The following is a 16,420-nucleotide window of genomic DNA, read 5'->3' on the forward strand; positions in this document are numbered from 1 at the left end:
CCTCACGAGAGTGGACACAGCCAGTGAGCAGAAAACAGTGTCTAAAACACATCCGTGCACACACAGGCCCTTTAGAGTTGACAAAGGCTGCCATGTGCTTTAAGGTGGAATAGAATGTCTCCTCAATAAATAACACTGGACCAAAGAGTGACTTGTCTGAAACATAAATGTAAATGTATTCTGGCCTTGTGAAAACACTGCTTCTTTTTTACCTTCTTATTGTAAATATTTTATGATTTATTTGTAAAATTGACAAATAAAAATTACATACAGTCGTCCTTTACTCTTCTGGGTGACTGATCCCAGGATCCTCACTCAGATGCCAAAATCTGCAGATGCTCCAGCCTCTTACGTGAAATGGCTTAGTGAGTGCATATCACCCTGCACATCCTCCTGTATACGTCGGATCCTCTGTAGATGACATAATTCCTGATATAGGCTACGCACAGCTTCACTCGGATCCATCCAACATAGTGTTGCTTTTTGGACCTTTGTGGATTTTCTTCTCTGATATTCTTTTTTTTTTTTTTTTTTTTTTTTGAGATAGAGTTTCACTCTTGTTACCCAGGCTGGAGTGCACTGGCGCGATCTCGGCTCACCGCAACCTCCGCCTCCTGGGTTCAGGCAATTCTCCTGCCTCAGCCTCCTGAGAAGCTGGGATTACAGGCACGCGCCACCATGCCCAGCTAATTTTTGTGTTTTTAGTAGAGACAGGGTTTCACCATGTTGACCAGGCTGGTCTCGATCTCTCGACCTCGTGATCCACCCGCCTCAGCCTCCCAAAGTGCTGGGATTACAGGCTTGAGCCACCATGCCCGGCTTGATATTCTTTCTTTATAGTTGGTTTGATACACAGCTGTAAACCCCACAGATACGGAGGACCCACTGTGTATTCATAGTGTGAAAGATGATGTTTTGATAAGTGTCCTCATGGAGATGAGTCAAACAAGGCGATAACCCTGCAGATGCTTCATCTTGGAATTACTCTGCGAGCTTTCCGGGTCTGCAGGGAGTAAGAAGAGCACGTGTCCACCTGATTCACGGTATTTGGGATCTCCTACGTGCTGCATCTTTGGATGGAAATTGAAGTTCCAGGGACAAACAGGCTCCACCTGCTTCCAGAAGCTCCCAGTCCAGGGGCGAGAACCCAGTGGGGAACATATGGGGTTATATGGACATAGCAATGATAACTCCAAACGTTTAGGCAAAAAAAGAGTCACATTACCTAACTCATGAGGGCAGACGTGTTTATTTGAAGAGAAGTACATAGAAATTATATATAAAAAGAACTTAAAAATTTTACTGATGATAGAAGGCTGCAAAATCCCTCAAAGCCTGAGGGAAGGTGGAACAGCATGAGGGAAGGTGGAACAGCATGAGGGAAGGTGGAACAGCACGTGTCTAAGTGCTGTGTTAAGAGGGAACCTCTTGTATGTCTGGACTTGTGAGTTCCTCACTGTGACTGCAGCCTCAGGTAGGACCAGGAAGTAAGCCAGTTAGTTTGGAGAGGTGGGCAGGGGTCAAGTGAAATGGAGAATTGTGTGTTAAGCAAAGGAGTGTGTTTTCTGTCCAGCAGGCAGTGAGGACCACAGACATTTGTAAGCAAAAAAGAGCCACGTTCAGATTCATGGTGTGAGGAAGAGCGATCCCCTGAGACACAGACTCACGCCTTCAGGTCCCAGCTGCTGTTACACTGGCGCTGGCAAGCCGGGTTTGAGTCAGGGCCATTGTCTCCCTAGAGGACCCCTCAGGGCCTGTCTGTGGTGCTCACGGACAGGAGACAACTTTCAATCTGGGCTCCACATTTGGGAGTTCCGTGTACACACTGGGTTCTGGTGGGGGTCTCCTGGGCCTCTGAGAAGGGCTAGTGGCTTTTTTCTGTGTGAAAACGCCATGATCCAGCTGTGCGTATGTCACCTCCTGAGGGTCTTGTTCTTCAGAGTCCTGGGGAGACTGAAATGTTGACGGAGGGAGGGGCTCACATTCTTCGGGACTATTAGGGAATAAGACCCCATCCCCGAGGCTGGGCCAAGGAGCACCTACCTCCCTGTTCACTGTTCTGTCCACCGCAGGCTCTTGGTCCTTTACTGCAGCATCTGTAGGAGACGGAAGTTATCAAAACACCTGGGAGGACACTTCTGGGTCCTCATTTCATGTGCAGACACCAACACACAGGGGGAGGCCATGGGTGCCTGAGGCCCCTCCGCTACCAATGGCCAGATTCAGACATTCTATCTGAGTACAGGAATCCCTCCCATCAATAGCTCGCAATTCCCATCCCATTGATTCTGTCTTCCACTTTCTGCCTGCCATGGAACCTTCTCCTGGATGTCAGTGGCTGCAGGAGGGGTGAGGATACAGTTCAGGCAGTGATCTGTGAGCAGGGGCAGGGTGTCTGGTGCTCTCTCTAGAAAGCCCTGCCTCTGCGGCTCCTGACTTGGGCCAGGGACCGTCCTGCCAGTGAAAAACACACACCTGTGTGCTCCATCCTGCTTCCGCACATGGCATGGAGGTCTCTGGCGTCTGCTTTGTGAGACTTACTCTTTTGTGAGAGTACCAGAGATGAAGGAGCAAGAACAGGAGGATGGTGAAGGGGGTGATGACCACTGAGCACCGAAGGAGAATGTGCAGGTGTCCGGGGAAACCTGGAGGAAGATGGGAATCCAACAAGAAGCTGAGCCCAGCGCTTCCTCTTCGTGGACTGTCTCTCATCTCTTGATTGCCAAGTAACCATGTACGACGTCTCTTTAGGACAAGTCCCCTGATGACGGTGACCCAGCTTTCTTCCGCCTTTTCAGTTAGAGTTCTCAAAATTATCAGAGAACGTGCTGGGATACCACTGCTATCGTTTGGAAGTCTGACCTCTCCAAACCTCACACTGAAATTTAACCCACAGTTTGGGAGGTTGGACTTATTGGGAGGTGCCTGTGTCATGGGGGTGCAGCCATCATGAATAGATCAATGCTGTCCCCACGAGACAGGGTTAGGAAGTTCTCCCTCTATTAGTTCCTGGAGAGCTGGTTCTTAAAAAGAGCTTGGATGGGAAGAAATATTTGCAAAGTATTCATCTGAGAGGGGATTAGTAACTACAATATATAAGAAGCTCAAACACTTTAATTTAAAAAAATAATTTAAAAAATTAGTAAATGTTCCAAACAGGTATTTCTGTTATTATTATTATTATACTTTAAGATCTCCCCACCCCCTGCGATCCCTCCCTGAACAGATATTTTTTAATGAACGAAACATACACATGGCTATCACATACATGAAGAGGTGCTCAGTATCACTAATCATGCAAAGTGAAATCACAGTGAGCTCTCTTCTCACCCAATTACAACGGCTTTTATCTGAAGGATCAACAAAAAGCAAATGCTGGAAGGGGGATAGAGAAAGCAGAACCCTTGTACACTGTTGATAGGAATGTAAATTAGTCTAGCCATTACGAAGGAGAAGAGTATGGAAGTTCCTCAAAAAATGAAGAGAGGTCGGGCACTGTGGCTCACGCCCGTATTCCCAGCACTTCGAGAGGCCAAGGTGGGTGGATCACCTGAGGTGAGCAGTTGGAGACCATCCTGGCCAATATACTGAAACCCCGTCTCTACTGAAAATAGAGAAATTAGTCAGGCGTGGTGGTGGACACTTGTTATCCCAGCTACTCAGGAGGCTGAGGCTGGAGAATTGCTTGAATCCTGGAGGTGGAGGTCGCAGTGAGCCCAGATGGTACCACTGCACTCCTGCCTGGGCAGCAAGAGCAGAACTCCATCTCAAAAAAAAAAAAGAAAAAAAAAATTTTCCCATTCTGCTGGTTGCTGGTTCACTCTAATGATAGTTTCTTTTGCTGTACAGAAGCTCTTAAGTTTAATTACATCCCATTTGTCTCTTTTGGCTTTTGTTTGACATAAGAACAGAAAACCACACACTGCATGTTCTCACTCATAAGTGGGTGTTGCACAAGGAGACACATGGACACAGGGAGGGGAGCATCACACACCGGGGCCTGCTGGGTGGTGGGGGGCTAGAGAAGGGATGGCAGGGGGTGGGGAGACTGAGGAGGGATAACATTAGGAGAAATACCTAATGTAGATGACAGGGGATGGATCAACAAACTACCATAGCCTGTGTATACCTAGGTAACAACCCTGCACGATCTGCACATGCACCCCAGAACGTAAAGTATATGTATATATAAAGAAACCTAACAGGAGAACTTCCATAGGATCTGGTATTCCGCTACCAGGTGTAAACCCAAGGGAAGGGACATCAGTGTATCCAGGTGACATGTGCACCCCCACGACTCTTCCAGCACGGTTCACAGTAGCCAAGACGTAGTGTCAACCTACCTGTCCATCATTGGATGGGTCGATAGAGAACATAGCACATGCACAGAGTGGAGACCACCCCTCCGTAAAAACAGAATGGTCCTGTCACTTCCAGCCACCTGGATGAACTGGAGGGCATGACAAAGATTGCCATTTCTCACCCATATGCAGGAGCTAGCAGGCGGACCTCGTGAAGATTGAGACACGATTCTCACGAGGTCCACGTGTTAGGACCTTGGGTGAGGACCTCATGCAGGAGCTAACACGTGGACCTCGTGGGAATGGCGGGTACCAGAGGCCACGAAAGGAACGGTGGAGGGTAACAGCAAAAAGAATATGTTTGTCTGTTGGTCTGTCTGTCTGTTTGTTTGTTTGTTTGTTTATTTATTTATTTAGAGACGGAGGCTCTCTCTGTTGCCCAGGCTGCAGTGCAGTGGCATGATCTCAGCTCACTGTAACCTCTGCCTCCCGGGCTTAAGCAATTCTCCAGCCTCAGCTTCCCAAGTAGCGGGGACTACAGGCACGTGCCACCATGCCTGGCTGATTTTTGTTGTTGTTGTTTTAGTACTGATGGGTTTTCCCCATGTTGGCCAGGGTGGTCTTGAGCGCCTTATCTTAAATGATCCACCACCTGAGCCTCTCAAAGTGCTGAGGCTATAGGCATGAGCCACCACACCTGGCATATAAAGGTATTTATGTCCACTAGATTTTATGCTTAAAAATGGTAAAGGTGGGCCAGGCGCAGTGCTTGACACCTGTAATACCAGCACTTTGGGAGGCAGAGGCGGGCGAATCATGAGGTCAAGAGATTGAGACCATCCTGGCCAACATAGTGAAACCCCGTCTCTACTAAAACACAAAAATTAGCTGGGCGTGGTGGCATGCACCTCTAGTCCCAGCTACTTTGGAGGCTAAGGCATGAGGATCGCTCCAACCCAGGAGGCAGAGATTGCAATGAGCCCAGATGGTGCCACTGCACTCCAGCCTGGCAACTGGCGTCAGAGTGAGAGACTGTCTCCAAAAAAAAAAAAAAGGTAAAGGTGGTAGATTATATAAGTAGATTTAACCTTAATCAGTATTTTTTCAAACATAAAGAAAAGGGCATGGGGGTTGCTGGTGATGATATCTCTCTGTGGGTGAGAGGCCAGGATGGGCTTCTGGGAAATGGGTGAGGTTGAGGGGCGGAGGGAACTTCTGATCTCCCCAAACTGAGCCCCGTCTCCCCTCCTCTGGGACTGTCCTGACCGCTCTCTCCATCTGCCTGGGTGCCCGGAGCCCTGAACACGGGTGCGGGCCGTGGAGGAGGGCTTGGAGGTGCCCTGTCTGCCATCGTGCCCCTGACCCCGCCTCACACCCAGGCTTCGTCTTCTCTCTGCATCTGTCCATGCTTCCCTCCATCATCAGCAGGAAGTTCCTCAGCTGTGGCTCTAGGATCATCAGACATGGGACAGGTATGGGGTTTGCTCACCTGTGACAGAAACGGACAGTGGGTCACTCGGGGCTGACCACCTGTAGGAAGAGTTACTCAAAGAGCCGAAGCATGTGTAGGTCCCTCCGTGGGTGACAGGGCCCAGAGGGAAGTGGGCCTGAAATGTTCCATTGACGCTCCTCACTGCAGGGAGCCTGAGTTCAGGGGCCTCCCCATCCCGGGATAGATGGTACACGTCAAATGAGCTCCAGGAGCTGCAGGACAACGTCACGTTCTCTCCTGCCTGAACCCTGGGGCCCGGCTGGGCTGAGAGAGAAGGTTTTCCGTATCGACCTGGAAGGAGAAGAGGCAGTTTACTGAGGAGGCTCTTCCCTGTCACAGCTGCTTCACACCTGAGCTGAGAACTCACGCCCCTGCTCTGTGAGCTAACGCTCTCTCACCCTCCAGCCCGTCTCTCTTCATGTCTGTTTTCTCCTTCTACCTTCCCTGACTCTCTAGGTCTCTCCCCTCACTTCCCCACCCCAGGTAGGTTTTCCGTTTTTTGCATTGTTTTATTCTGACTCTGCTTGGATTGGTTGATCATTTCCCCTTAATTCTGAGTCTCTCACTTTCTGTCTTGTTCATAACTTTCTGCATATTTCTATCTATTATGTATGTCTCTATGTATTTCTGTATTTGGTGTCTACAAATTGTCTATCATCTATATCTATGTATCATCTATCTCTCTATTATCTGTCTTCATCATCACCATCTCTATGTATCATCTGTCAATCAGTCAATCATCTATGTATCTATAACCTATCTATGATCTACCAGCTACCTATTTATCACCTATCTCTGTCTATCCATCCATCTATCGTCTGTCTCTCCACCTCCTTGTCTCTCTCTGCCTCTCGGTCTCCCTAGTTCTCTTTGGAATCTCTGCAATCCGTCCCACATCTCCATCTTTCTCTCTCCTTGTGCCCCTCCCGCAGGGCCCTGATTTTAGGGCGTTTCTCTGCTCCCTTCCATCATTCCTTCCACTTCTCTGCCCTCTTTTCTCTCTCTTTATGTGTCTGTGAGTCTCTCAATCCCCTTATCCAGCTCATTCTCTGTGTGTTTATGTCTTTGCATTTTGATAGCGCTGATTTCTCTCTGTGTCTCTCAGTAATCTTATACTATGCAGGGTTATTTGGAATATGAGCCTCAGAATCCAGTCTGGGGAACCCAAGTACACACAGCACACTGGGGTTAGTGTTCTGGGGCCGTGGTATCCTGGGACGATTACACCTCCGTTGCACAGAAGGCAGACGTGTCAGAATATACACGGCGTCTGTAAGTGCCGCAAGGCCTGAGGCCATAGAGCCCAACTGAGGTCAGAAATCTGGGTGTCTTTGGGTTCTCCTGGTAGAGAACACTTTGTGGAGGAAATACAGAAATAAAACTTCTACCCTGTGCCAGGTGTCTGAACAAAGCCAGCATGGAAGGACACCTCTCTCTGGGACATGTCTGTGTGTCCCGTTTACCTCTTTCTGTTTTCTCACTCCCTGTATGGCCCCCCTGTCTGTCCTCTGTTATGACATGTGGTCTCTACTTGGGTCTCCTGTTTCTCTGTCTCAGCTGGTACAGACCTCACCAAGTCAGTCTCTCTCCATAAGAACCCGACGCTCATCTTTTTCATGAGCACCTGGGGCTTCCAAGTCCTGGATCATTCACTCTGTGTCCCAGTGACAATGAGAAGAATGTCTGGACACTCTCACCTGTCATCACGATGTCCACGGGGTCACTGGGAGCCGACCACTCATAGAGGGATTGAGTGACAGAACCGTAGCATCTGTAGGTCCCTGGAAGGCCAGGCTTCATAGGGTCTATGGAGAAGTTGGCCTGGGAGCCCCCATCACAGGGCTCTCCTACGAGGTGCAAGAGATCCTCAGAGATCCCCTTTCTGTGCAGAAGGAAGTGCTCAAACATGATATCTGACCAACATTGCAGGATGACCGTCTCTCCTGATTTCACCAGGGGACCTGGGAGGGCCTGGAGGGAAGGTTTTCTGTGGAATCCTACGAAAAGAGATTGTGTGTATATCCGGGCGCTGTGGCTCACGCCTGTAATCCCAGCTGTTAGGGAGGCAGAGGTGGGAGGATAGCTTGAGCCCAGGAGTTCAAGACCTGCCTGGGTTATATAGCGAGACCCCGTTCTCCAGAAAAAGGAAAAATACAAAAGACAAAAAAAAAAAAGAAAGAAAAAAAACAGATTGTGAGTTTAGAAGGCGTCTCCCTTTCTCATCCCATTCCTGGGACCTGGAATGAATGAGGCGTCCCCTCCCCGGTGTCTGACTCTCTCTCCCTCTCTGCGTCTCCACGCTCTTTTCTGTGCCCGTCACCCTGGTGCAGGCCCCTCCATCTGTCTCCCTCCCTCTTCTCTGGCTCTGTCTCTAGTAGCCCCTGACTCCTTCCCACTGGGCCCAGCCTCGTCCCTTGGGCTGTGGTTTCTGTTTCCCACTAATCTCTCTCTTCCTGTCCATGTGAGGTTGGAAGAGGAACCACGACAGGCCGCACGTCCAGGCTCTGAACAGCCTGGTTCAATCTGTTGTGGACAAAGTGGAATCCCTGGCAGGAGGTATGAACTGATGAGTAAGGCGGGCGCCAGTGTCCACACACCCTGTTCCTGGTGGGGACTGGGAGCCTCTCCTGCCATGTCTGTGCTCCTCCATGGTCCCAGCTTCCATAGGGCGGCCCCTGGTGCTGGTTCCAGGAGCATCGACCCCTCCCTATGTGGATCGAGCCTGGTGGTGGCCTCAGCATCCCACCCTTGCTGACCTTGGGGTAGCCACCCTTCTCCTGGTGTGGAGTCTTAACTTGTCCTTGCTCTGGGTTCCTGTGTTGTCTCCTGTTGCTGCTGTAGAAAATTATCACAATATGGCAGCAGGAGAGAACACACTGACCCTTCCCCTTCTGGAGATAGAAATCGGACCCAGTCCTACCTGGGCTAAAATCAGGGGGTCTGCAGGGCTGCGTTCCCTCTGGAGACTCAGGGGAGAATCAGTTCCCATGTCTTCTCCAGCCCCTAGAGGCCACCTGCATTCATGGCTCCTGGCCTTCCTCCACCTTCAGAGCCCGCAGTGGCTGGTGGAATCTCCCTCCCACTGCGCTGCTCTAATCCCCACTCCCCTCTTCCTCCTCCTCTCACATGGGCCCTTGTGATAGCACTGAGCCCAGCTGGACAGTCCAGGCAGCCTTCCCATCTCAAGGTCAACTCATCAACAACCTGAGCTCCATCTTCCCCTTCAGTCCCCTGCCCTGTAACAGAAATAGTCACAAGCTCCAGGGATGAGAATGTGGCCATCACTGGGGACAGTTATTGTTCCCACCACAGCACCCACTTCCCTGTATTCAATCCCCTTTACCTCAAATACAGTCAGGGCCTGGGTGTTCGGACCCTGATGGACACCCCACCAGAAGCTCTGGGATTCAGAAAGTGGGACAGTGAGAAGCCCAGACAGGAGCCCTCTGACCTGTGACCATGATCTTCAGGGGCTTGCTGAGTGCCGTCCATGGAGTGGGGGAGTCTGGGTGAAAACCCTGACATCTGTACGTCCCTGCATGTGCTGTGGTCACAGGGCCCATGAGGTAGCTGTTCCAGAATAATTCGCCCTGGAAGTCAGGATTGAGGATCCTGTCTTCCTTGTACAACCTGAATCTTCGGTGACGACACCGAAGAGTCACGTTTCCTCCTTGAGGCACCAGAGCGCTGGGCCAGGCAGAAAAAATGGGCTTTTCCTGACCACCTGGGGGAGAAGGAGGCATCGCCTTAGACAGGAAGATGTGGAGCCGCCCCTCCCTCCCTGTGCTCAGGAGATTCTCTCCCTTTCCACTTTCCTAAGGCTCCTGCCACACCTGGGTGCTCAGAGCTCCAGGAAGGACCCATCCTGCACAGACATGGCGTCTTTCCTACAACAAACACATCAGCAGAGAACTTTGAGCAAGTGCTGAATGAGGGACTCTTAGTAGATTTTAATACAGCAAAATTGCTTTCATAAAAGAACACAAAGTAGACATGGGCTGCAGGGCATGCCCTTTGAAAATGGAGTATCGGCCACTGCGTGAACCACAATAAACAACGGAGCCCCCATCAGAGGACTTAGAACGTGAAGCTCATGGCTGGGGTTCCCCCACCTCTTCTGGTAGAATGCCAGCAGCCACACGGCAGCCCCTCCCGTCATGGAGAGGCTGGAGGGTGTGAGTTACACCTTTGTCCTCAGAGGGTCGGCCTTCCCTAGCACTGCTTCCCTCCCTTCCTCTGCCGGTGACACGACTTCCTCCCCACACAGCCCAGCTTGGAGCACCCCAGTCTCACCCCAGTCCCCGCAGAGCTTGACTCAGCCAAGGGAAGGAAAGGCTGGGAAGGGCTGGGTCAGAACAGTGCGCCGAGCATACCAGGGCCCCCCTTCCTAGTTTATGAGAGACTCCCCCACAGGATGTTTCTTCTGTTTCAGGAAACTCCCTTATGTGGGGAGATGACACCCTAACATTTGGGGAAGGACTCACCCTTTTGTGTCCAGACTCCATGGACCAAGAAGAACCCTGGAAAGAGAGATCATGATGGACGATCCATCTGCACACACACCAGGCCTGCACTGCTGCCCCGAAAGGGCTGTGTGCCTTGGCAGCCAGGCCCTTTTCAGGTTGAAGGTAAACTCAGCCTCGTTGCCCATGTGACCCCAGACAACAGGGCTCTTGGCTGTGCAGAGGCCCAGCCTCCAGGCCCAGATCTATACCACGAGGCTCTTATCTCCACTAGAGGCAATATCCCCACCCCAGGCCCATATCTCCACCCCAGGCCTAGATCACCCCACCGGGCCCAGATCTGCCCCCCAGGCCCAGATCCCCACCCCATCGCTCCCTCCCTCGATTCCCTACAGGACTCACCGACACACGCCATGCTGACCACCGTGAGCGCCATGGTGTTGCCTGTGCAGACCGGTGGCCGCGCCCCAGCCCCTTCAGCAGCACACAGGATATTGCTTGGCACCCCGCCTGTGCAGTTGACATGCTGACCACATCATGGGACGGTGACGTACGCAGGCTCTTTCCGCCTCGCATGAGGCCCACTGGGTGTTCGGTCAAGAGAGGAACACGGCTTCCTAGAAACTGTTCTGACCAGAATTGTCACCTCGCCTCCTTCACCATGACCAACTCAAAACACGTCTCTGATCCAGTCTCTCATGCACGACGTGATTGAATCTGTGCTGATATTGAAGACTTTTGATGCATTTTTGTTTTTGAAATTCAAACTCTTCTGCATATGTAGCAGGCAAAATACCTAATAGGTATTATTAGCATTATTACAGTAATTGTGACAAAAAATCACTAGTATTTTTCTTGCTCGTATTTCTTATACTCAGCCAGAAGAAGTTAAAATGATTTAAATTCTTAGTGAAGGACTTTCCAGTTATTTACAATCCTAGAAGTGTACTTAATTAGCAAAAACACAACATGTAAATTCTAGATTTTGTAGTTTTATCTAGAAGTTGTCTCATAACCCAAAGCCAGAGTCCAAACTAATGGTTTCTCTCTCTCTCTCTTTCCCTCATTTTAAATTTTACAGTAATATCCAATAACATAATGCTATAGAAAATCAAGTTTCCCCCAGCACTTTGGGAGGCTGAGGTGGGCAGATCACCTGGGATCTGGAGTTTGAGACCAGCCTGGCCAATGACGAAACCTTGTTTCTAGTAAAAAAAAAAAAAAAAAAAAGAAAGAAAAAGAAAAAAGAAAAACTTAGCCAGGCATGGTGGCTGGTGCCTGTAATCCCTGCTAGTTGGGAGGCTGAGGCACAAGAATCGCTTGGACCAAAAAACAAAAAAAAAAATTCCTTGGACCTAGGAGGCAGAGGTGGCAGTGAGCCGAGATTGCACCACTGCACTCCAGCCTGGGTCAGAGATCACAGTCACAGGTCAGAGGGCTCCTGTCTGGGTTTCTCATTGTCCCACCTCCTGAATCCCAGAGCTTCTGGTGAGGTGTCCATCAGGTTCTGATTATTCAGGCCCTGACTATACATGGGGTAAAGGGGAATTGAATACAGAGAAATAAGTGCTGGGGGAAGAATAACTGTCCCCCAGTGAGTGATGGTCACATTCTCATCCCTGGAGCCTATGACTATTTCTGTTACAGGGCAGGAGACTGAAGAGGGAAGATGGAGCTCAGGTTGTGGATGACTTGACCTTGAGGTGGGGAGGCTGCCTGGACTGTCCAGCTGGGCTCAGTGTCATTACAAGGGCCCACACGAGAGGAGGAGGAAGAGGGGAGTGGGGATTAGAGCAGCGCAGTGGGAGGGAGACTCCAGCAGCCACTGCGGGCTCTGAAGGTGGAGGAAGGCCAGGAGCCATGAATGCGGGTGCCTCTAGGGGCTGGAGAAGACAAGGGAACTGATTCTCCCCTGAGTCTCCAGAGGGAACGCAGCCCTGCAGATGCCCTGATTATAGCCCAGAGAGAACTGGGTCTCATTTCTGTCCCCAGAAGTGGAAGGGCTCAGTGTGTTCTCTCCTGACGCCATGTTTGGGATAATTTTCTACAGCAACAACAGGAAACAAATATAGGAACCCAGCGGAAGGACAAGTTAAGAATCCACACCGGGAGAAGGGTGGCTAACCCGAGGTCAGCAACGGTGGGATGCTGAGGCCACCACCAGGCTCGATCCACATAGGGAGGGGTCGATGCTCCTGGAACCAGCACCAGGGGCTGCCCTGTGGAAGCTGGGACCATGGAGGAGCACAGACATGGCAGGAGAGGCTCCCAGTCCCCACCAGGAACAGGGTGTGTGGACACTGGCACCCGCCTTACTCATCAGTTCATACCTCCTGCCAGGGATTCTACTTTGTCCACAACAGATTGAACCAGGCTGTTCAGAGCCTGGACGTGCGGCCTGTCGTCGTTCCTCTTCCACACGCACATGGACAGGAAGAGAGAGATTAGTGGGAAACAGAAACCACAGCCCAAGGGACGAGGTTGAGCCCAGTGGGAAGGAGTCAGGGGCTGCTAGAGACAGAGCCGGAGAAGAGGGAGGGAGACAGATGGAGGGACCTGCACCAGGGTGACGGGCACAGAAAAGAGCGCGGAGACACAGAGAGGGAGAGAGAGTCAGACACCGGGGAGGGGACGCCTCACTCATTCCAGGTCCCAAGGAAGATGCCTTCTAAACTCACGACCTCTCTTCCTAGGATTCCACAGAAAACCTTCCCTCCAGGCCCTCCCAGGTCCCCTGGTGAAATCAGGAGAGACGGTCATCCTGCAATGTTGGTCAGATACCATGTTTGACCACTTCCTTCTGTCCAGAGAGGGGATCTCTGAGGACCCCTTGCTCCCCACCGAAGAGCCCCGTGATGGTGGCTCCCAGGCCAACTTCTCCATAGGTCCCATGATGCCTGCCCTTGTAGGGACCTACTGATGCTACGCTTCTGTCACTCACTCCCCCATGACTGGTCATCTCCCAGTGACCCCCTGGACATCGTGATGACAGGTGAGAGTGTCCAGACATTCTTCTCATTGTCAATGGGACACAGAGTGAATGATCCACAACTTGGAAGCCCCACGTGCTCATGAGGAAGATGAGTGTGGGGTTCTTATACTGACTTGGTGAGGACTGTACCAACAGAGACTGGCTACACATCGTAACATAGAGGACAGACACAGGGGCCATACAGGGAGTGAGAAAAAAGAGAAAGGGTCAAGGAGACAGACAGAGAAGGACACATGTCACAGGGAGAGGGGTCCTTCCAGGCTGGCTCTGTTCAGAGACCTGGCACAGGTTAGAAGTTTTGTTTCTGTTTTATTTCCACAAAGTGTTCTCTACCAGGAGAACCCAAAGACACATGAATCTGGCCTGAGTTGAGTCTTGTGACCTCGTGGCACCTACAGATACTGCCTTTATTCTCACGTCTCTGCCTTCCGTGCAGTGGATCCCAGGATACCATGGCCCCAGAACACCAGCCCTGTGTGCCGTGTGTACTTGGGGTCCCCAGACTGGATTCTGAGGCTCATATTCCAAATAACCCCACATAGTATAAGATTACTGAGAACAAAACCACATAGACACAGAGAGAAATCACTGACATCAAGAAGTAAAGACATGAACACACACACAGAATGAGCCAGGGAAAGGGGATTGAGAGACTCATAGACACATCAAGGGAGAGAAAAGAGGGCAGAGTAGTGGAGAGAATGATGGAAGGGAGCGGAGAAATGCCCTAAAATCAGGGCCCTGTGGGGGGAGGGGAGGGGCACAAGGAGAGAGAGAGATGGAGATGTGGGACGGATTGCAGAGATTCCAAAGAGAACTAGAGAGATGAACAGGCAGAGAAAGACAAGGAGATGAAGAGACAGATGATAAATGGATGGATAGACAAAGATAGATAGATGATAAATAGGTAGATGACAGATAGGTTATAGATATACAGATGTGTTACAGATATATACATGAGTGATTGACAGATAAATGATACATAGAGATGATGATGATGATGAATACAGACAGATGACACATAGATATAGATAACATATGACTGATAGAGAATTGAAAGATAGAGAGATAGATGTTACATTTCTTAGATGAGAGAAAATCTGTAGATACCAAATAGATAAGTAGATAGATTGATAAATAATAGAAATATGCAGAAAGTTATGAACAAGACAGAAAGTGAGAGACTGACAAGGAAGGAAAAAGGAAGATCAAGTCAACCACTCCAAGGAACATCAGAGGAATAAAACAGTACAAAAAGGGAAAACCTACCTCGGGTGGGGAAGTGAGGGGAGAGACCTAGAGAGACAGGGAAGGTAGAAGGAGAAAACAGACATGAAGAGAGATGGGGTGGAGGGTGAGAGAGCATTAGCTCACAGAGCAGGGGCATGAGTTCTCAGCTCAGGTGTGAAGGAGCTGTGACAGGGAAGAGCCTCCTGAGTAAACTGCCTCTTCTCCTTCCAGGTCGATACAGGAAACCTTCTCTCTCAGCCCAGCCGGGCCCCACGGTTCGGCCAGGAGAAAACGTGACCTTGTCCTGCAGCTTCTGGAACTGGTTTGACCTGTACCATCTATCCAGGGAGGGGGAGGCCCCTGAACATAGGCTCCTTGCAGTGCTGAATGTCAGTGGAACATTGCAGGCCCACTTCCCTCTGGACCCTGCCACTCACGGAGGGACCTACAGATGCTTCGGCTCTTTCCATGGCACTTCCTACGAGTGGTCAGCCCCAAGTGACCCACTGCCCATTTCTGTCACAGGTGAGGAAGCTATCTCTTCCCCAAATAGTGGAACTCAGATGGACTACAATGGCCACATCAGGGGAGACTCAGATGGCCATGGGGGTGTCAGCCAGAGATGCTGATAGAAGAGACCTAGAGAAAACATACAGAAAGAGACACAGACAGACAGACGAGGCAGAGAGATCACATCAGGGTTTTGGGTGGTAACTGCAACTCTACATGAAACTTGCAGATAGAGCCCAGGCCACAGAAGCCACTTCCCATGCATTGCACAGAGGCCCACAGGGGACACATCTAAGCAGCATCAGTACTGACTTGGAAACATGAAAGGCCAGGCTCAGGTTGGAAAGACTAGAGGTAGTACTGGCTGCCCGCCATGACCCATTTCCAGAAGCCCCCGACCTCTCATCACAGAGCGATTTCAAGTCACCATTGTCTGTCATTCCATACTCTATGTTCATGTGGACACATTACTCACCTCCCAACGAGTGAGAAGATGTGGTATTTGTCTTTCTGAGTTGTTTTATGTAAAACAATGGCCTCCAGTTTCATCCATGTTGCTGCAAAAGACATGATTTCATTTTGTTGTGTGTGGCTGAATAGTATTTCATTGTGTATACATGCCACATTTTCTTAATCCAGTGACTCATTAACAGACTCTTAGACTGATTTCATACCTTTGCTACTGTGAACAGTGCTGCAATAAACATGCAGGTACACACTCTTCTTTCCCCAACTTTGTCCAGTGACAACCCAGCCAATCTCCTTATGCTCATTCATTTTCAAAACCATTCAAAGATATTATGTATGGGCAAAGGGATATGCGTAGACATATTTTTTTTGACATAATTGTTTCTTCTCCTTTGGGTAGATACCCAGTAGGGGGACCACTAGATCAAGTGGTGTTTCTATTTTTGGTTCTCTGACAAATCTCCATCCTGTCTTCCGTAGAAGCTATACTCATTTACATACTGACCAGCAGCATGTAAGAGTTTCCTTTTCTCCACATCCTTGCCAACATCTGTCATATGCTTTATAATTTTAACAATAGCCATTCTGGTTACTGTAAGATAATATCTCACTGTGGTTTCCATTTGCATTTCTCTGGTGATTAGTGATGCTGGACATATGTTCATATGCTTTTTGGCCATGTGTATTCCTTCTTTTGAAAAATGCTACGCATATCCCATTGCCTGTACATAATACCTTTGAATGGTTTTGTAAATAAATGAGCATAATGAGATTGGCTGGGTTGCCACTGGACAAAGTTGGGGAAGGAAGAGGGTGGGTTCAACGATCTGAATTTTCACTTCAAGTGCAAACATAAATGACCTAAGGTTTCTATGTCCATCCTAAAAGATACTCATTGTTTGTAGCCACAGGGCTGAGGATTTGAAAAATCAAACCCAGAAATTCATCCTTCAAGGGCTGAATT

General features: G+C 49.8%; 1 protein-coding gene and 1 pseudogene across 1 annotated transcript; one reads left to right on the forward strand and one right to left on the reverse strand.

Annotated features, from left to right (window-relative positions):
* Positions 1-1,657: 1,657 nt before the first annotated feature.
* On the reverse strand, positions 1,658-10,761 carry LOC141579957 (killer cell immunoglobulin-like receptor 3DL1). The gene is made up of 11 exons (XM_074385963.1): positions 10,659-10,761; positions 10,294-10,313; positions 9,245-9,539; positions 7,491-7,790; positions 5,791-6,084; positions 4,484-4,509; positions 3,660-3,673; positions 2,838-2,857; positions 2,538-2,645; positions 2,044-2,096; positions 1,658-1,944 (listed from the first exon to the last, which is right to left on the reverse strand). Exons 1-11 carry the CDS (start codon positions 10,690-10,692, stop codon positions 1,768-1,770), a joined length of 1,341 nt encoding a protein of 446 aa, XP_074242064.1. The 5' UTR covers positions 10,693-10,761; the 3' UTR covers positions 1,658-1,767.
* A 1,684-nt stretch (positions 10,762-12,445) lies between these two features.
* Positions 12,446-15,960, forward strand: LOC120362709 (killer cell immunoglobulin-like receptor 3DL2; annotated as a pseudogene).
* The last annotated feature ends 460 nt before the right edge of the window (positions 15,961-16,420 follow it).

Source organism: Saimiri boliviensis, chromosome 14 (assembly GCF_048565385.1).
Source record: "Saimiri boliviensis isolate mSaiBol1 chromosome 14, mSaiBol1.pri, whole genome shotgun sequence".
Taxonomy (NCBI): domain Eukaryota; kingdom Metazoa; phylum Chordata; class Mammalia; order Primates; family Cebidae; genus Saimiri; species Saimiri boliviensis.

What these genes read in the sequence shown, in the direction of transcription:
- LOC141579957 (XM_074385963.1), bottom strand. Translation starts at nt 10,692, where the DNA reads ATGGCGCTCACGGTGGTCAGCATGGCGTGTGTCG. An exon ending in GGTCAGCATGGCGTGTGTCG is followed by an intron (nt 10,314 to 10,658) that starts GTGAGTCCTGTA and finishes CTCTCTTTCCAG; the next exon opens with GGTTCTTCTTGGTCCATGGA. An exon ending in ACTGTCCGTTTCTGTCACAG is followed by an intron (nt 4,510 to 5,790) that starts GTGAGCAAACCC and finishes AATCTTCACGAG; the next exon opens with GTCCGCCTGCTAGCTCCTGC.